Source organism: Pteropus alecto, unplaced genomic scaffold (genome assembly GCF_000325575.1).
Source record: "Pteropus alecto unplaced genomic scaffold, ASM32557v1 scaffold63, whole genome shotgun sequence".
In the NCBI taxonomy this organism is placed as follows: Eukaryota; Metazoa; Chordata; class Mammalia; order Chiroptera; family Pteropodidae; genus Pteropus; species Pteropus alecto.
Genome location: NW_006434897.1, coordinates 4,725,765 through 4,746,959, shown reverse-complemented (window position 1 = coordinate 4,746,959; position 21,195 = coordinate 4,725,765). Strand labels below are relative to the sequence as shown.

Sequence of the window (21,195 nt, the reverse complement as noted above, 5' to 3'; positions counted from 1 at the left end):
AGTCCCTAGGTTGTTTTCCCTGGCAACCAGCCTTAGTCTTCCGTGCAGTCCAAATGTTACTCATTAACATAATAAAAAAAACTTTTGTTGCTCTCCTCACTTAGGAAATTCCAAGGGTTTTAGGAGCTCTAGGCCAGAAACTGGAGGAAGACCCCCAAAATATTTTTTATTACAAATCACAATATTGCAGGGATGCTGTTAAAAATAACAGTGAGACACCTGGCAAAATCGAGACTGTCCTGAACCAGGACATAAGTCACCCTGGCATATATTTTTCAATCTGTTTTTTAAAAATTTCCTTTTACCTTCATTTGCTAAGTAGAGCCTGCTTCTCCTCTGCCAGTTCCACATTACCTGTGGTCTTCCGAAGTGGTGGCTTTTTCTCTTCTACAAGATTCACACCACTGGGGCTGAATAAGGGAGTAGTTGTTCTCTTTTCCCCCTGAACCACTTATAGACCCTTGTCTCTAAAGTCCTCTATCTTTGAAGGTCATGCTATTACTATACTTACTACCTGCTACTCATTCTTAGTGCACTCATCTGCTGACTTTGTCATTCCTCCAACATTGCTTGAAGATTTTGTCATTTTGCTGTCACTCTCTCAAACACCAGTCCTGTGGTTATTTTTGGTGATTTAATTATTCATATAGATATCTCATTTTAGTAGTGGGCTTCTCAGTCTCTTGGTTTCCTCTTCTCCAAAGATTGTGTCTTTTCTCTTACCTCAGCCACCCACTCCCATGTCATATCATTTCCAATACCAGCACTCTCTTTATCATCTCAATTTCAAATGTCTCATCACACAACCAAATTCATATTATTTCCAATCCTGTCCTTGCCCTCTGGTTCACTGACTCCAACAATTCTTCAGTTCCATCCAGACCTACAGTCCATTGTTCATGCCATCTTTTTGGTATCCTCAATCTCCTTTGTGCCATCACTTTCTTCTAATACAGCTCAGATTTCATAATTCATAATAATGATAATTCATTTGCATACATTTCGACACTCTCACCCATTCTCTTCTACCATGCTTATCTAACAACCACCACCTCGGACTCTCTGTCAACTCCATATTTACATTCAGGCAGCTAAAGATGGCTAGAGAAAAACCCACGATTATGCTGATCGGTCCCAATTTATAGTCATGACTATAACTGCAAAAGGGCCTTTAGTCTTTTTTAGGAATCCCATTACATTTCACTAGTCTACTGTCTTTCCCATTCTCCATAGCAACCATTCCTATCTTCTCTTTAAATTCCCATAGTTTCTATCCTGCTGCTTACACTTTGGTAATGGTCTTGCTTCCTGTTTCCTTTAGTAAATACAAGTAATCTAAAACAAACTTTCACTTGTTCCCACCACTTTACCTTCCAACTATCTGCATGTCTGCCCACATGCTCTATCTTTTCTCCTCTTACTGTAGCCAAACTCTTGTAATTTTAATACCCCTAGTATTTTGGGCAGCTATCATTAAATAATTTAATTCTTAATTAGGTCTTTGTTCACATGTTACCCACACTTTTTGCTCAACTCTTCTTATTCTCATAGTGTAATTTTGTGTTGCTGATGTGCTGTTTCTTTGTCCAGCAGGAAGAGATAACTTCAGGGTATAGAAGATAATTTATGAATTTCTTTTGCAGAAGGAAGGACTGTCTCTAGGGTAGCTTCAACCAGCTGCTGGTGCCCAGGAGTCTGGTGTGAAAGAGCATAATCTGTGACTCAGTTCCCTGGAACTCCTCCTCCCCTTCCTCCCTTTAAAACTCCTCTGCTTGGTCCAGAACTTCAGAGGTGGCCTTTGGACATTAGTGCGCTGTCTTCCCAGGCTGGAGGTTTCCTGAATAAAGCAAGCTTTCCTCTTCACTCAACACTTGCCTCTCAAGTATTGGCTTTTGAGCAGCAAGCAGCCAAACTTGTTTTTTTCTTTTTTTTGGTAACATTATTGTGGATAGGTTGTGCTCCTAAGTCTAAACCCTCCACTTGTGCACTGGCACCCATTACTTATCTACTCAAGGACAGGTCTCCTGTTACTATCCTGCATCATGAGTTTTCCTTACTGTATCATCTATCAATATACAGATATTGTATATTTATTTCATAAAAAATTTCCCCTAAACCTCACATTCCATTCCAGGAACCCCTTCCATTACTCAACATTTCCTTTTAGCAAAGCTTCTATAAAATGTACCTATTCTCATAATCTCCTCTGAATCACTTCTCGTTCTTTTTTCTCTCCAGTGTAATTTTAATATCTTTTCCTTTTTCTCTACCAGATCTGCTCCTGTCAAGATCTGCTGGTTGCCAATAAATCATTAATTTTCAGTCTTCATTATACTTGATCCACGAGCATCATTTGACAGACAGTTGATAATTTGAAATTCCTTGAAACACTTTTTAAATTTGTCTTTAAACAACCATTTTTAGTTTTTGTCCTGCATCACTGGCTGATCTTTCCTTGACTCTTTTATACTCTTTTTATCTTTCCCTTCTCTAAAGGCTAAATTCTCCCAGGGATTACTCTTCAGGTATCTTTCTTCTATAGATACACACACATCCTTGGTGATATCATCGAGTTTTATTACTTTAAATATAAACTCTATGCTAATATTCTCCAAATATTTATCTCCACCTAGAACTTCCTCCTGAACACCCAACTCATATGTGCAGCAGCTTTCTTGGCATCTTTATCTAGATAATTAATAAGCATTTCATATAAATTATCATATTAAAGACAATTTCTAATTTGGCTCCTCAAAACTGCTCTTTCCATAGTTTTCTCAATCTCGAAAAAAAAAAGGCAATTTGATTCTTCCGACTACTTTGAACAAAGACATTGGATTCATCTTTAACTCCTCTTTTCCATACCCCACATTCAATATTTTCGAAAATCTTGTCAGAGCTACCTTCAAAATATATTCAAATTCAGTTACTTCTCACCAATTCTACCATAATCGCTCTTGTCCATCCACAGTGTATCTCGGAGTATTGCAGTGGCCTCCTCACTGGTCTGCTTCCAGCCTTGACACTCCCTCCCCCATGTCCTCTCCTTTTCCATACAGCACCAAGAGTGGACCTTTAAAAGGTAAGTCATATCGTGTCACTCCTCTGCTCACAACTCTCCCCTTAGTTTCCCATCTCAAAATAAAAGTCAAAGTCATTTAAATGCGTCACGAAATATTATACCAGTGATGTTGAACCTCTAATAAATGAGAATCACCTGAAGGGTTTTAAGATCTTCAGGTGCTTTCCATTCCCCAAATAAGATACAACTGGAACCTTAGTGGGATCCAAGCATCGACATTTTTAACAGCCCCCATCCTGCCTAACTCCCACTTTGATATCTCTTACCCCTTTGTCCCACCACCCCCAAAACTCCTTCTGTGCACCTGCTTCAGCACCATTGGTCTTCTTGATAGTCCTCTCCATTAGACTAAGCTAGCTTCTGCCATAGAAATTTTGCAGTGAGCGTTCCTTCTGCCTGAAGCACTTCCTGTCCTTTCTCTCTACCATCTTTATGGCTCATACCTTGTCCTCTTTCAAGTCTCTGTTCAAATGTTACTTTCTCAGAGATGCCTTCTGAGACCATCCAATATATGATGGCAACATCCTGTTTCTGCTTCTGCTCTCTTTCATTCTTACCCTTCCATTTTTTCCTTTATAGTACACATTTATGTGCTTGTTTTCTCTCCACTACAATATAATCTATTTGGGCAAGGACTTCACTTGTTGTATTATACCTCCCAAGCCTATAACAGTGCCTGGTAAATAATAGTTGCTCCCTGAATATGTGCTGAAGAAATAAGTTCAGTCCACCCAATTTTTCAGCCAGAGATGAATAAAATGAGTATACTTTCCTCACAATTGCATAGGGTCTGAAGTTTGCCTTTCTGCCTCAGTTCTCCAAAAATCCTTGATTTGGGCCAATTTAATATAACCAGTCTTTCATCTTGGCTTTCATTTCAGTCCTCCAGTTTTCCAGCTAGGATTAGAGCTGAGCCCTGAAACCCAGCTCTTGGCAGGAGCCTTGATGCCCCACCTAAACCTTGTCAGTTCCCCTTTCCCCTTACTGCTCTGGGACTTAAGTAGACTAAGTCTACTTAACTGTTATTGATGCTATCTTTCTAATCAATCCAATACTGCTGCTGCCGGCATCACCATCCACTTTTTGGTTGCTATGGTATCCCTCAGAGTTTACACCTCATTGAACTATATAGTCTGAAGTATTATATACTTACCATTGAGATCATCTGACTAGGACAGGATTTCTAATACTATGAATCCTGAATTTCTTTTTTTTCCCTAGTAGTCTTTATTGCTGAGGTTCTGCAATAATTTGTTCTTCACCATCTGAGTTATAATAGGTTATCCAGCAATGAATATTGCCCTCTTAATAACCAGAGACATTTCTATATCAGTGCTACACACAGATCCTTCATTCCTAGTCAGATCCTCATCCGCAACCTAGAATTTATCTGTTCTCAGAAATTACCTGTCTCATGTCCCAGTTCCTCCTAAAATAATCTGATAGACTAAATTTCCATCATTGTGCTAATGCTAATAACAGCTTTAAGTTATAGTCTTCTAATATATATTTGGGTTTTAACAAAAATTGATTTTCGATGGTGTAATTTAGAATGTTGTTGAGTCACCATCATGGCCTCCTAACTGGTTTCTAGCTTCCACATTGCCACCTTCAATGTTTCATATCTTACACAGAGTAAATCTTACACGGAGTAAAAGCCCACATAAAATGTTCCATACAGCGCTGTGTTAGCACTTCGCAGACTTTATCATGCATATGAATCTTGTTAGAATGAAATTTGCATTCAGAAGAGTTGAGATGGGCCTAAGAGTCTGCAATTCTAACAAGCTTTCAAGTTAGTTCACAGGCTATGCTATGAGTAACGAGACCCTATATGATTTGCCTTCTTCCTACCACTTGGCCCTCTGCCTCTGTGACCTGTTACACTTCTGATATTATCCCTTATTTCTGGAACTGCACTGACCTCTCATAGTCTTAGGATATCCAGGCATGCACTCACTTACAGCCTTTGCATTGGCTGACCCCTCTGTCTGGAAACACTTCATGCAGATATATATCTCTTTCTCTTTCCCGCTCTCATCTTCCTTTCCCCATCTGCTTCAAGTTTTTATTCCAGTATCACTTTCTTAGTGAAGACTTTCCTGGCCATCTGATGTAACAAAGTAGTTTATCTTCTCCATGTCCTCCTCTCCCTCACCTACTCTATTTTTCTCCTTAACACTTATCACTACTGAAATACAACATATTTTATTTATCTTGCTTATTATCTGCTTCCTCCACTAGAATATAAACTCCATGAAGGCATTTTGTTTTCATTTGTGTTCACTCCAGTGACTAAAATACTGGCTGATACAGGTGCTCTATAAACAGGTGCTCTATAAACAAGTGTTGGATGAATACATTTAAAAATTCGGTTATATTATTCAAATCACACTTTTTCTATTTGTGCAAAAAGTCCTTGGAAGAGGAAAACAAAAATAAATTTGTTCTAGTTTAAATAGGCTACTTTTGGTATAGGTGAATGTCTCCCAAGAATAGTAGATCAGAACTCATTGACTTAATCCTCATTAAACAGGTTTCTTTGGTAAGAGAAGAATGAAGATATTAGAAGGCATCAGGATCTACCTTCAAGAAAAAGAAACTTAATGAGACTAGTAGCACAATTAAGAACAAGCACAAGCTGTGACATTAATTGGATCTATTTTGTTATAATTAGATTGTGAGGATTGTTTTTCACGATAGTGCAAGTTTTCCTGTAAGGCAGTTACTATATATATATATATATATATTTTTTTATATAAATTCTTGTCAAAGATACTGCAGAAGAAGTTTGGCCTTTTGTGGAATATTAACCTCTGAGGAAATCATTGACAAAGAATAGGAAGCTTCTGTGTGATACGTATAAGACAACTTACTCACGGAAGAAGCCACAACTACATTTCAAGTGTTCTCAGTCTCATGAACTCCCGGTGAGGTTATTGTTTGTTGGTTGGTTGGTTTTGTTTTTATAGAAACTGGCCAAGACCTTGCAAACTGAACCAAAATACATTTTGCTATTACTACCTATTCTCTGTGTAATCAATTTTCACTTGACTGTGATTTTGGTTGAAAGAAATATGTAGTATAAGCAAATTTCACTTTGGTATTTTTCATTATGAATTCTTAAGGATATTCTTCACTACCCCTCTAGTAAATCAGAAAACTGAATAAATGTGGTGTATAAATACTCAAAACTCATAAGTCCTCTTTATCAGCAGACTATCAGGGGATAGAAATCGTTCTCTGGGTCTTTTATTGCATTATCTTTTTTTTATGTCACAATTTTAAGTTAACTTAGGAAATATTAAATAATAATGCTTTGTAGTTACAAATCCCTCATATGTATTTTCTCAGGTAATTTTTAGACTTATGAGCTGATAGCTCTAATCATACTATTTATTGAAGCTTCTACATATATTTTTTTTTTTTTTTTAAAGTAATGACAAAACCATAGGAGGTAGAAATTCATGACGAAAATCCTGGAGCCCAGAGATTTGAAGTAACTAGCTAGTCACATTTATACATTTTATTTAAACAACAACAAAAATGAACAGAATTCAAACCCAGGTTGATGTGCCTACCAAGCCCAGGCTTTTGATTCCGACACTGTGATCACTTTACAGATGGGTAAAGTGAGTCTTAGAGAAGCCAAGTGACCTGCCCAAAGTTATACAGCTAAGAACTGGAAGAACCAGGAAAGACAACCAGATAGTTTGTCTCTATAATTAGAGTTCTTTCTGTTCTTCATACGGATTTTTTTTTTAAGTATGACATTTAACAACATAAGAAATATTAATCCATATTGAAGGGTGATGAAATGGCTACATATTTAAAGAAAAGAGAAACAGCAAAGCTTAAAGAATAGTGAACACAATTTCTCAAAACATGCCACAAAATTATCAATGGTCTAGTCAAAGACACCTTTATTTCATGGAATCTCATGTTGAAATATTCTCTGTGAATATTTAAAATTTATTTTTACGTATACACAAATATCAAATTAAATTCCATATGGTTAAACAACATAAAAGTAAAAAAAAAAAAAACCCAGAAAATGTGGAAAACTGTACATATGTACTTGGGAAAGGAGAGATTTTCTTAAACAATGCTGAAGACCTTAGAAGATATACATCTATATCTTAACACATATATGACTATTAAAGATTTTAAGTGGCAATTGATATCCTATATCTTTATGATTTATATATTATTCTGGAAATACAAGAATATAAGTGGTATACCCAGTTCGTAGTAATACAAAGAATGTAAGGGATATGAGTTATGTGTGTGTATAAGAACATAAGAATAAAACAAGGCCTTGTTTACATGTATCCACTTTTCTGGGCACTTCAGAAAGTTTTAAGAGTCTCTTATGGTCTCACTATTTCCACTCTTTTTATCTTCTTAGGGAGCCTTATGTGATAACTGTACCTCAAGTAGATTCATTCCTTCTTTAATTTCTACAATAGCACTCTATATGTTTATTTCATGGCATTTATCAAATTTAACTCATTTTGTTTGATTATATATTTTAGTTCCCATTTCTATCTCTCTCACCAGACTATATTTCATGAATCTAATGATCATTTCTCTGTGGTTAAGTTTATCTCCAATTCCTAGATCAGTGCTTGGTATAAAAATGGTACTTAGCAAATATTGGACGAATAAGTAAATAATAAATGAGTAAATATGTAAGCTTTTAAAAAATTTTTTTGATTAGAAATCTGTCTTCAGGGAGAAAAAAATAAAGTTTCTTTAGAATAATACGGTATAGAAAAAGGTTGTAAAGTGTGGGGAGCTTTGGCTTCTAAAATGGAATGGAAATATAAACGATGAATTTCAATTTATACTCATCTTCAAGGAAACAAAATTATTTTTAACAGTAGACATTGCGAAGAAAAAAATAACTCTTCCAAAAACCATTTAGTATACTTATTCAGAAGGTTATATTCATTTATATCCTACGAGAAACTACTAAACACTAAAATGCATACTCTCCCTTATTCCCCAGACAACATATATGTCCATTTACCCACCCATTCTCCCCACCTTCCCCCAACCCCCACTAACTTAAGGACACCATATTAAACTTCCAGGAGCCAATGGGCCTCTTGAGAAAAACAATAAAGAAACATTTAAGGATTAATACGTGGGCCCTGGGAAACTGGAATAAATACAATAAGGGTGAAGGAGTTAGAGGCCATTTCTAATTTTTTAAGGACATTCACTTCCTTAAAGGCATTATTAGTACTTGGAGAGAACTTTATGTGAGCATCATCCTTTTTTTTAAGTAATAGTATCAATATAGTGACTGCAAAAATTACTAGGCTGACTCTAGGGGGCCATAGCAATAGCAGTAGCAGATATAGAATATCATATGAAAAGGCATGAAATAATGCTTGAACCTGTGGCAGAATAATTTTTATAGTCATCAAAACATTCTCCAATATGGTATTATTGAGTCTGATTTTGAACAAGGAACTCAGATTTGAGGTCCAAATTGTTCTACTATGGAAGGTCACAGAGAAAAAAGTGTATACTACCATTGCAGCTGTTATTGACATTCATTTATTCATTCATTCATCCTATAATTATTTATTGAATATCAGCCATTGTGATTTTCACTGTGTAGCCACTAAAATAATTTTAAGCAAAAATCATTCAGTTCTTACATGGAGATTGATGGGACCCGAGAAAGAATTACTTCTGTATACATATGTATAAACTATAGACCAGAATAAAAACTAGCTTCCTGTTCTTCGCACAAAGAACTGCTTTCTAAGCTTCTTTCCTCTTTTTTTTTTTTTTTTTTGTAAAATAACTTCTATATTATGGTTATATAAAGATAAGATATAACAATTTTTACTTTCGGAAATAGAAACAGTCATTTGCAGAAACTTTGTTCACAAGATGAACTTTTACTCACAGATAGCTTTACATAATGATAAGTAAATATAAGGTTTTCATCTAAAAACAAATGTAGTGTAGAAAAATACCCTGAATCATTTGAAAGAATTGGATAACCTGAATGATATTTGGAATTTGATTTGTAAAAACCTTCTTAGTCTTCATGTGTATAAGTCTCTGACCCTGTTCTGAACAAAATACCAACTCACGTCTTCTAGCTTTGGATTACACTGGAAACAGATCCTTTAGAGATACCATAGAGGGCTCTGGATTCCCTCTATTGGAATACTGAGTCACCTCAAAATCTTCTTTAATCAATGGAAGATATAATTGAACTGAAAACTCTATGTCGAAGTTAACATTAAAAACAATTAACCAATCTCAACTTAGCAATTTCAACAGAGAAGACAAAATGGTAGGCTATGAATGAAGAACTATGGCCAGTACCTTTTGAATGCCTGCTTGAGACTCCAGAACGTTATTCTCTGACCCATTGCTTCGGTTGATCATCCGCCACATTTGGGAATACATGCTATCCCTCTCAAAAGGATTCATTCCCTTCATGCGAACGTGCTCATACACTGCAGAGTCCAGGACCGTGCCGTAAGGGATGTCTGTCTGTTTGGAAAGGTCCTGGAGAGACCTGGATTATTAGGAGAGATGAGAGACAAAAGAAAGAATAATAAATATTTTCAAGTAGAAATAAAGCTAAAGTAAACAAAGAGCAATATATGTAAATACAAATGTCAAATTGCTTTTCTTATTTGTTGTTTATTAATATTAAGATGTAATATGTAAGGAGAATTGCTGTTTGGATGTATGACAATTATCTGGATCATGAGAAGATAAAATCATTAGTGAAGGAAAGGTGGAAATTTTTAGTGGTAAGGCAATGCTTTTTTTGTTAATCTTCATTGCAAAATCAATAAATAAATGCATATATAAATAAATGAAATCTAGCAATCCCATCAAAGCAAAGACAAACTAAATTAGATTGCTAGGTAACCATAATATTATTTAATTTTTAAAAAAATTTCAGTATGCTATAAGCCTTAAGCCCATGTTCCTTTAGGTAGCAAGGTTTAAATATTTTCATAAAATAATTATATTTTCCATAAACAACATGTTTTGAGGTCAAGTGTATACTTAAAAAATAGTATTTATAATAGTCATTACTTATTGAGTGGCTATTACACAATGCCAGGCAGTCGACATACATTATTCACAGTAATGCCTCATGTTCATATATTTTACACATTTTACAGATGAGGAAACTTAAGTTGAGATAATAAAGGACTTGCTCAATGTGGCAGTCAGTGAGGGATAGAGATGGAATTCAAATGTAGATCTGACTGGCTCCAAAGGCCATATTATTTCTACTTCAAGATGCTGACTCTTATTTCTATATTTATTTTGCTATATTATTTGTTTTAAATGTCTATGTGTCAGTGTGTGTGAGAGAGCAAGATGGGGAGAGAGAGGAAGAGAGAGGAGGAAGAGAAACAGAGAGAGAGGGAGAGAGAGGTGGGGAGCAGGGAGAGAGACAGAAAAGACAGAAGGAGAGGGAGGGAAGAAGAGAGAAGTATTTATTTGTATTCAAATGAAATTAATTTCATGCTTCTGTAAAACTAAATATGTTTTCAGCTTTCTCTTTTACAGAATAATGCTCTAGAATTTTCAAATCAATCTTTGAGTTAGATGATATCTACTTTTTCCAGGTTATCTCTAAATAAGTAGTCAGTTTCCTTACTCTTGAGTTTCTGAACCAGTCTATGCTTTCTGACATAGAGAACCAAGTACCATTCCACTGGATCTCACTGAATTTGTGTAGGTGCCCAACTCCAATGAATGACATTTAAAAACAAATATGTGTCTTTAGCATACCGTTCAAAGTTAGATACTGGCACCTGGTCTTCCTAGGTGGTCTCCCATCCAAGTACTAACCAGGCCCGATTCTGCTTAACTTCCAAGATCAGACAGGATTGGGCTTGTTCAGGGTGGTGTGGTCGTAGACTACTTTGAGCAAAATTTAAATCTGCATTTTATTGAGATTTATGTTATTGATGTATATCATTTACTTTATGGAAACTACCATGATAATTCACTTCCGCTGTATACTTTTGCTGCATGAAATAATGCACTTAAAAATCACTATTTGAAGGAAAGAATTTTCTGGAATATTCTACAACTATTGAAGTAATTCTACCATTTATAAAAGATACAGTAAAGTGGCAGTATAAATGAAGAATAGATAGCAAAATCTGAAATATAAGTGTGCTACATGTACCTAGGATATAACTTAATACCAGAGTGACAGGGCATTTGTTCCTAGGAAATACCATAATTACCTTGGTCATAGTATAACAATGAGAATTTTGATTCAAAAGAACAATTTAGCTCTCTTTTATTGCTGTTTCAAGTTGTAGGATTAAAATTGTATTCAAACATTAACAGTTTAACATATTTCCTAATATTTAGTGGAGGATGCTCTAAAATGGTAACACAGGAAAGAAATGAAATATATCTATATGGGTTATAATAGGCCCATTCCTTTAATTTCTATTAATACAAGGGCCTAGGCTAGGGAAGTGTACAGAGTTTTCATCTTCTAGAACCTGAAGGTCTACAGCCGGAGAAGGCCATGTTAGGGTTCAGCAGAAACCCTCTCAGAATAGGATTGGTCGCTTGCTGCCTAAATGGTTCTGGTAATCATTCCTTTTTAAATTAAATTTATTGAGGTGACAATGGTTAATAAAATCATATGGGTTTCAAGTGTACAATTAAAAAGTAAACTGAACACAAGCCAAAGTTAAATTTCCTTCTGTCATCATATATTTGCCCTGGCAATCGCTCTTGATTATAATTGTTAAGTTTCAATTTGGTGGTACTAAGATCAGAGTCTAGGGGTGAAAATTTTTTATGCCTATGTTTAAATACCTAACTGGTTTGCTCAAATACTCATACTAGTAAAATACTCCGAAATAAATTAACACTCTCTCTTCATTTTCCATGAAAAGACAATGAAATCAAATGTTGGTATCTTTAACATAATCAGGTTTTTATAACACAGCATCATCTTAATGTTATCTTTACAACTTGAATATAGAATTATAATACAGAATTTAGTTGGTGAAACTCTTTTGTATGCAATGATTTTTTAAAAGAAATATCTTAATATATCACTTATGTGAAGTTCTTGATGCCAGAAAAAAAGGCAGTTTATTTTCAACATACTTTAAATTCAGAATAGCAGAGTATTTTATACCTTAGAACGAAGGTATGTTCCCTATAGCTTCATTTCCTATATCAAGTTCAGCTTACAAATTTGCCTTGAGATATGCTTGCAATAAAAATTATAACTTATCTAATCAGTATCATTCCATTATAGTACGCCAAGATAGTAACAAAGGTGACAAAAAAAAATAAATAAAACAAAATGAAGTGAGCTCAAATAGCTTATTATAGAAAGAGAAGGCTGTTTCAGGAGCCCAGCACAGAAAGGGAGTGCCTATTATAAGTGGTCATTTTGTTATTTTCATGCTAATAAGATTTTAGAGCAAAGTCAGCAGAAATGTTACAGCCTATATTATGATCCTCTAAAAGAAATCTAGTAAGTTACACTACAAGTGGGAATTCTCAAACATTGTATCCGAAGGTCAATAACTAGGTGGATTTGAGACATGCCAAATTGTTTTAAAATGCAAAACAATTCTAAAATAATTAAGAATCTAATATATAAATTAATTTACCATGGAACATATTGACATTTCTTTTTAAACAATTGGCAATGTTTACCCAGGCCATAGAAGGAATGGGAAAATCTAGAGCATACTAGAAAAGAGTTAACTCTGAATACACTCATACTAGGATATTCCATTTCTCCACCTAACCACACAAAATCCACATATACTCACATAAAACTCACTGAATTATCACTCTGTGAATCCATTAAGCCTGAGCCCCCCTTCCAAATCCACACTCCCAGTCATGCACATAGAGTAAAAAATGAGTGTCTGTAACTATAACTGGTGAATGAGAGCTTTGCCGCTCTAATCAGCCTTATTTTCTCATCATCTTACTGAGATTCTTCTTTTATTCCTCATAGTAATTTCCTAGACGACTAGAGATCTGGGTACCAAACAATACTGAGAGTTGGTAGGTAAATGATATATAGTTATTTGCATAAACATTACAAATACTAGGAAATTTTAATTTAGGGCACTCTGTAAACTTTAGGAATTTGAGCAAATCTAGGCTGATTTCAAACTCTTTCCACGAGAAAAGAAAACATTTAAAACCCTTCAAGCATTGAAAATTAATTTTGACACATGGGATAGTCTGATATATCTGATAGCAATAGCTTTGACATTGGGTAGATTAGATTTTAAAATCAAGCAGATCTGTTAATTTGTGAGTTATGTGATGTTAGGTACCCTTGTGAACCTTACTTTCCTCATCTGTAAATGGAGAGAATAACAGTATCCTCTTCAAGGAGTTATTGTCACACTTGTCACATCAATATTCGAACAACTTATCTATTATTTTTATATGAAGATCATTATTATAACGATTCCTCTCCTTATAATGCCTTGCGTAATGGTTATTAATAGATCTGTGTGTGTATGATTGTGGAGCAGGATAACCTCTTAAAATATTGTTGAAGAAGAGATTCATGAATCGAAGTCAAAACTAATTTCTCATTTCCTTTCCTAGTAAAAGATTGAATCTATGATTCAAATGGTCATAACTTTCTTCATAGCAAACTCTTTGGGACATTTATATGACTGTGTTAATGAAATTACATTATAATAAATGTGTTGATAAAAATACATTTCTAAATTTTCAACTATTTAAAAATCTAATGCTTATTCTTCCTTCGGTGAACTTTCCCTCATATTTTTACCTATTTTTCTTTAACAAAAGACTAGATCTTACCTATGTAAACTTTAAAAAATCTCCCATAAACCTCTTTTCCATCTCGATTATTTCTCTTCTTGCCTGCCTTTCTCCCTTCTTTCCCTTCTTCCTTCCTTCCTTCCTTCCTTCCTTCCTTCCTTCCTTCCTTCCTTCCTTCCTTCCTTCCTTCTTTCCTCCCTCTCTCCCTTCCTTCTTTCCTTCCTTCCTCCCTTTATCTCTCTTTCTCTATCATTTTCTTTCTTTCTTTCTCTCTCTCTTTCTCTCTTTCTTTCTTTCTTTCTTTCTCTCTCTCTCTCTCTCTCTCTCTCTCTCTCTCTCTCTCTCTCTCTCTCTCTCTCTCTCTCTCTCTCTCTCTCTCTCTCTCTCTCTCTCTCTCTCTCTCTCTCTCTCTCTCTCTCTCTCTCTCTCTCTCTCTCTCTCTCTCTCTCTCTCTCTCTCTCTTTCTTTCTTTCTTTCTCTCTCTTTCTCTCTCTCTCTCTCTTTCTCTCTCCCTCTCTTTCTCTCTCTCTCCCTCTTTATCTCTTTCTTCCTTCCTTTCTTTTAAACATTTGAGCCTGTTTGTATGGAGTGCTCACCAACAAATGACAAGAGTTCTAGCTCTGGAGAATTGTAAGTCTAATCCCATCTTTCATGGAATGGAACAAGTCAACTCAAGTTGTCACATCAGAAGGGATTTTTCTTCTGGGGATGAAATAATGGAATTTGGTTGATAAGCTAGACACTAAATGCTTCAGGCAAAGAGGGATGACAGTAGAAGGGGCACAAGTAGGGTATAGTAAAAGTATCCTCCAACTCAGTTCAGGATTTTCCCCTCACACTTTCTCCCTAGCTTCCTCCTCTGGATGCTGATTTCAGTATCTGCCAAAGGACAGATATTGTAGTCCCAAGATCCCTTAGTAACCACATAAACAGCCTGCCTGGTGCCCATTACTGTTCACTGGCTGCAGCAGCTGAGAGCTTTTGTACGTCCAGCACAGAGGCAGGCTTTCCAGCATAAAAAAGTGATCTGAAATTTACAACTTAAAAGCACAACCAATATGCCAACAGAGTGAGAATTAGTGTCACTGAGACCTAATGAGCATGCAAAGTGTTGGAAAATGGTCTGAGGTGGTCAGGGAAGATAGCCTGACACTGAGAGGTACTGCCAACAGCTGTGCACTGAGCAACTGCTTAGTTTCTAAGCAACTGGGTTTAGAAAAACATAAAGATTTGAGTTTCATTCCTTGGACAAATTATTTAAACGTCCCAAATTGTCACTTCTTTGCCTATTAGACAGGAGGAAATAATAATTATGTAATAAGGTATCTGGAAGTTTGCAGTGGATATTGCATATAAGACACTTAGCTTAGTAGTTAGCTCTCTGTAAGTGCTCAATTACTGGTAGTTGTGATTATTAATTTTATTACTGTTATTACTATTATTTTGTTCTCTATGGTTTCTGGAATTGCCATTTCCTTATTTTCCCACCAATTAGATTAATTCTCAGCTAATCCCTCTTTCTCACCAATGGCCTTTCTCTGTAACACCCCCACCCCATCTAATCTCTCATCAAGTTCCGTAGATTTTACCATACTGCAAGTCTGTCACTACCTTTGCCTTTCCATCACCAATATCCTCATAAATTTTACCTGGAAAATTATTTCTAAGCCTTTTTCCTATCTCTACTCTCACCTACCTCTAATCTATCCTCTCTGCACCAAAGATAAAGTGTTCTTTCTGATATGCAAATCTGATCCTATCCCTGCCTTATTTAAATAGTTTCTAGGTAGCCCACTGTCCTTAGAACTCCCTAGTATATAAGATCCTTCAAAAATTTGGCCAATTTCTTTTTCTTTTCTCAGAAACAATCTTTCGCTTCATTCACGTTCATATTATAAGGCAAACATCCTATCCTCATTCCTTGTTTTTTCACAGCTCCATGTCTTGGTAGATGTTTTCTCAGCACGAGATCAAACTCCACAGCCTCCCTAGTGCTCTTCTAATACTTAGAATATGTTCATATTTTAACATTGTGTTATGAAATTTTACTTCTTTGTCTATCTCATTAGAATATACATTATTGATTCTCAGAATTATTACTTTTTAAAAATTCATCTTTGAAATTCAGAACCTAGCCCAGAATCTGGAAAGTAGTCAACAATCCATGAAACTTACTTGTTTTGGCTACTCTTCATTACTAAAAAGATACTTTAATCTTGAAAAAACCAGCATTCCCATTAAGCTAGCATTGCGTAGAATTGGGTATTTTACTATACATCATCAGACATTTTGTGGGTGACTAATCATGCCCAGTATAATATTTTGTAATTAAAAACTAAAAAAAATCCCATTATTTTAAAGGGAGCTTTGGAAATTTCCCCTGTAACAAAGTCAGTTACAACAGTTTAGTGGTTACCAGAGGAAAAGTGGGGAGGAGAGAAGTAGATAAAGGAAAGAGGGGGTTAAATATATGATGACAGAAAGATTTAACTCTAGATGGTGAACACATGATGTAATATACATATGATGTATCATTGAATTGTACACTTGAAACCTGTATAATTTTATTAACCAATAAATTTAATTTAAAAAATTTAAAGACTTTATCAGATTTCCAGTGAAAGTATTTTGCCATGTATGTAAAATAAATTCAGAGGCAAGAGAAATTCAAAGAAAATCCAAACAAACAGGACCAAAACAAAGTATTTGGAAAAGCTGAGGTTATAGTCCATGATTCTGTTAGAGATATGACCAGGTACAAAGTGAAATGTCCCTGAAGGAACACTTATCTAAGCAGTGTGGAAATAGAGCAGACAGGTAGTGGTTGGTTTGATGAGTGATTTCTGGCTCAAATATCAGAAGTAAGCTGAACAGTAAGAAATATTGCTAAACTAACTCTGCTAACTGAAATGTTTAAAAAATACAAAAGAAATTACAATTTGAGTAGCTAAAGAAGAAATAAGCACCAGAATAAGGAGAGAACAGTCAACTTTGATAATTTACAAAATTAAATAATACTGAGTATTATTACAGAAAATTAAATTTTAGGATTTTTTTCTTTTAAGGGTTGAGTATTTAAATTGGAGAAAGAATACATATGCTTTAGTTATAGGAAAACAAAATAAGCGCCGCAGAAAGGTTTTCCATCTTCCTGTTTGTAGCATAGTCAATGGCCACTGGTCCTTTGGAAAACCACATTCTGTATCTTAGTAGCTTGTTTTCCTCAGGGAAATTCCCCCAGATTCCTCAGACACAAATTTGTAAAGAAGGTCTGATAAAATATAAGGGTATCGAGGGTAAATAATGGGGTAAGCAGGACTCTAATACTCTTTGATATCAGAAGAAAATTTGGCTTGCAAATGGCTTAGTCCATACTGAAAAGCTCCATGAGAACTATTTTAAATGCATGAGAATGCCACAGTTCAAGGAAAGCAGGCCCAGGAAAGAGCTAAATGTTTTTGAGTGCAATAATGCTAGGTTTCTTACCTTTAAAAGATTAAGGTCAAAGTCATGTTAGTAGAAGAAACATGATTCTCTCATAGAAGATTAGATTGTATAGACTAAAAACAAAATGTATGGGGCAAGGTAGTTCAGGAGGAGCCCAGTCACAGCTATCTCTAGAGGGGAGAATGTACTAGCACTGAAATTACTGTGTCTTCCTGCCTCTCATGGTGCCAGAATTTTGACCTACTCAAGACAGCACACTCCTAAAAGTCTGAGGCCAACAAGTTTGAATGATACCAGGCAGGGCAGAGGGCTAAGACTTCTTTACTTGTTGAGACAGGGAGAATTTTCCAAGGGAGCCTCCTGGGATAAAAAGGGTACTTTAAAGTAGGGCCATATGAGAGTCAAAGAGGATTGTTGATTTACAGAAGAAGGTCAGCAGATGAGGGTGGCTCCATGTGGGACACTCAATTAAGGCCTACGTGGTGCAGCCTTCTGCAGTCCCTCTGCTCTGTCCCTCTCCCGACTCCTGTCCTTCACCTACACTCATACCTGCCCTTTTATGGTACAACGGGGCAAATTAGATGAAAGACAGCTTCAGGTTTTTGTGCTCTAAACTTCTTTAGAATACTTTTTTCATTATGTTACCATTGCTTGTCAGCTATTTATAAAATTTATGTTAAGACGACATACTCGAAAAATCCAATAGACTTCAATAGTAGAATAGCGGATTTTTATGTTCCTATATCACTGAAAATACAAGAAGGACTTGACTAATTCCCATAAATTCTCCTGAGGACCAACAAATTTCTAAATAGTATTAAGGAAGAATCCTAATAGAATCATAACATCAGCGTTGAAAGAATTTCTGGAGTTATCATTTAATTCAGTTATGTACCTTAAGGCACATAAATGAGCCTTCAAACCAGACTTTATTTTTCTTTCTAGTGCATTTTAATGACTTAGAAAAATTAACACCAAGAAGTCTTTACTCAAGCCTAACCTAAAAACCATCTATTTCACATTAGCCTCTCATTTTGTTCTCAGAGAAAATGGACAATTGCTATTCACCACCTCTAGAATATTATTTCTTTATGTAACCAAACACTTCATTTTCATCCTTTATCTTTCTTCTTGTCGAATTAAACACTAAATTCCTTTAGATCTTACCCACAGGATATATTACTTACTTTGTTACATTGTTGTCAACTAAGCCTTATTTTTTCTCTTCTATTGCAGTTTTTGCATCATTTATGGACCTTATAAATAGGTCATGGTAGCCTTTTAAAAGGCCTGAACGACGTTTACACTGCTAGGTGACTTTGGTCATTTTCTTTATAAACACCAATGCTACTTTTCAGATTTATAATTGACAGATGATTCATTCTGAAATTGCCTTCATCCTCAAATTTTCAACTATCATAGATATATAGTTTTTTTCCACATTTGAGTGAATTATCACATATTTGTTCCTACTAAACTTCATCTGACTTCTAATCACCTTGTTTAATTTGTCAAGGTTCTTATGAATTCTTCTAGTGTGTTTCTAGTCAATAATCACCCCTACTCAATAAAGTAATCTGCATATTTAATAAGCTTACTCCCTATTCCATACTTCAAATTAAAGTTGAAAATGTTAATTAGAATCAGGGCCAGCCCTGACTTATGGAAAAAAACTTTATTCAATACACTCTCCAAGGATGACATTGAACCATTGATCACTGCCTCACATATGGACAACTAACAAGCTGTGATATAATAATACAGAATATTATTACATGAAACAATGACCCAAATAAAATATAGTGTGGATTCAAGTGAGGATTCAATAGTAATTTATAATTTTTTTCCGATAAGGATTTTTAAGGCTCTTAAAACATTAATCACATTATTAGATTATTCATAATGGAAAGAAACAATGAGAGAGAAAGAAGTTACAAGGAACAACAATAGGACTCTTTTAATAGCTTATTTAAAAACTCCATGAAACATCATTGTCAAAGTAAGGTGGAAGGTCATTGTTTCAGTGAAGATTCTAATGAATCTAACTAAAAACAAAAATCCTGGCTCTTCATAATTCAGAGGAGGGCACCAAGTTTCTATTAACTTAAAGTTTCCCAAATACAAAGATGCTTTCCTTCTTTCCAGTGCAGTAGATTTGTGGATTTCTCCAAATGAAGATTTTTTATTTTATTTTTTTTTAGAATCATTCAGAGAAATTATCCTCTATTCTCAAATAGGTAGTATTGCCTTTTTGAGGCCTTCCTACTAAGAGAAGATATAAAATGCATATCCTGAAGCTCAGAGTCTCGGGTCTTATTAACAGCCACTCAGATTATAAATGTGCAAACTGTTTTCTAAAAGTGCCTCCGCTCCCTGCATTAAGCAGCAAATCTTGAGAGTTCTGCAGCATCTTTCTCAGAAAATGACAATCTTCATCCGAAAAAACAGCCCAGCCAGCTGGCCACAGATCTTGTTTTTTACCTTTCCCATGATTTTTTGTGATTTAAGGCATCTGGTAATTTTCAGCTTTGTCCTTAGGTTGAAAGATTAGGTTTTAAGAAATAGGGGCTGTAGTAGGTGTGTGTGTGTGTGTGTGTGTGTGTGTGTGCGCGCGCGCGCACGCATGTGCTTGTATGTGTGTGTGTTGGAATGGAAGAGAAAGCTATTAAAAATAAACTATCTTTAGATGACAGGAGCTTGTGGAGGAACTAAGAAGTTCAGAAAACTAATGAGGTCAAACAGATACTTAGGGGAGGGCAGAGATTAACACACCAAGATCTATAGCATGATAGAGGACAGGAAAGAAAGATGGATTAGAAAAACAGAAAAAAAAAAAAAAGATAAGATATGGTAACATGGAGTTTTCTTTCAGGTTTGCCTTTCAATCTAGGATTTCTTTTATTAAGTTGTCTATGTGAATACATTTTTATCGGTTATCTCAGACCTTATTTAACAAGATACCTATTTGAGTAGTTGATATAGAATTATATAGTTGAAGGGACATTAAATATCTTAATTAAAAATGTGAAACAAATATTTGTAGAGTGAGAGAAGGAATGAATCACATTTTTAAAGACAGAAAACTAAGATACAAAGTGGTATTAAGTTAGAGAGGAGGCAATAGAACTAAAGTGTTAAACCAAGCTACATTCAGAGATTACAACATGCTGATCAGCTCTGCAGCCAGGCCAGGAGGACATCTACAGAACAAAGGAAGATTTCTGCTGGGATTGCTAACAACTCACTTCCCACACCTGTGAAGGAGAAACAGGAAAAAGAGAGTCTTTAAGTGGCTGCCCTACACAAAATAAAATCGTTCATTCTCTATGGTTAAAACCATAGGGAATCTATGGATTAAAGGCTGGCAAATGCCAGCAGGCCTTTCACACTACATATTCTCCCCCTCACCCCCCCCACCTCACTGTAAGCCTACATCAAAGGAAATGGCAAACAAAGTCTTTAAACTGTAATTCATGGGAACTAAAGAATGATATATGAACTGAATTCCCTGAACACTCTCAGGTCCCTCTCAGTTCCTTCACTCTGTCCCTCTCAATGTCTTTCTCTCAGTCCCTCTCTGGGCCTTTATTCTCTCATTGTCCTCTTCTCTAGCTATTGTCTCTGTCCTTCTGAGTCTCTCTTAGGTTCTCTCACTCTTTGCCTCTGAGAGGAGACCACACTCGTCTGTGGAGTGTTACCCCTTCTCCAGTAAACTTTGGCATGTGTGTTGAATTCTTTCTATACTCTCTGCCAAAGAACCCTCTTCTCTCTGTGCAGGACTTGGTCTCCCCACCAAGGAAATTTTCTCTGTCTGGCATCATCTTTTCTGGCTAAGTACAACGGGACCAAAGGATCATCCCACC

At 35.5% G+C, this 21,195-nt stretch overlaps 1 protein-coding gene and 1 pseudogene across 2 annotated transcripts in view; both read right to left on the bottom strand.

Moving 5' to 3' along the window:
• GRID2 (glutamate ionotropic receptor delta type subunit 2) overlaps positions 1–21,195 on the bottom strand; it is a 1,244,993-nt gene that overhangs the window by 192,498 nt on the left and 1,031,300 nt on the right. For both annotated transcript variants that reach the window (XM_006910734.1, XM_006910735.1), the window contains one exon: positions 9,437–9,632. In XM_006910734.1, the coding sequence (XP_006910796.1) occupies positions 9,437–9,632 (196 nt within the window). The remainder of the gene's footprint in view (positions 1–9,436; positions 9,633–21,195) is intronic.
• Positions 10,885–11,003, bottom strand: LOC112478913 (annotated as a pseudogene).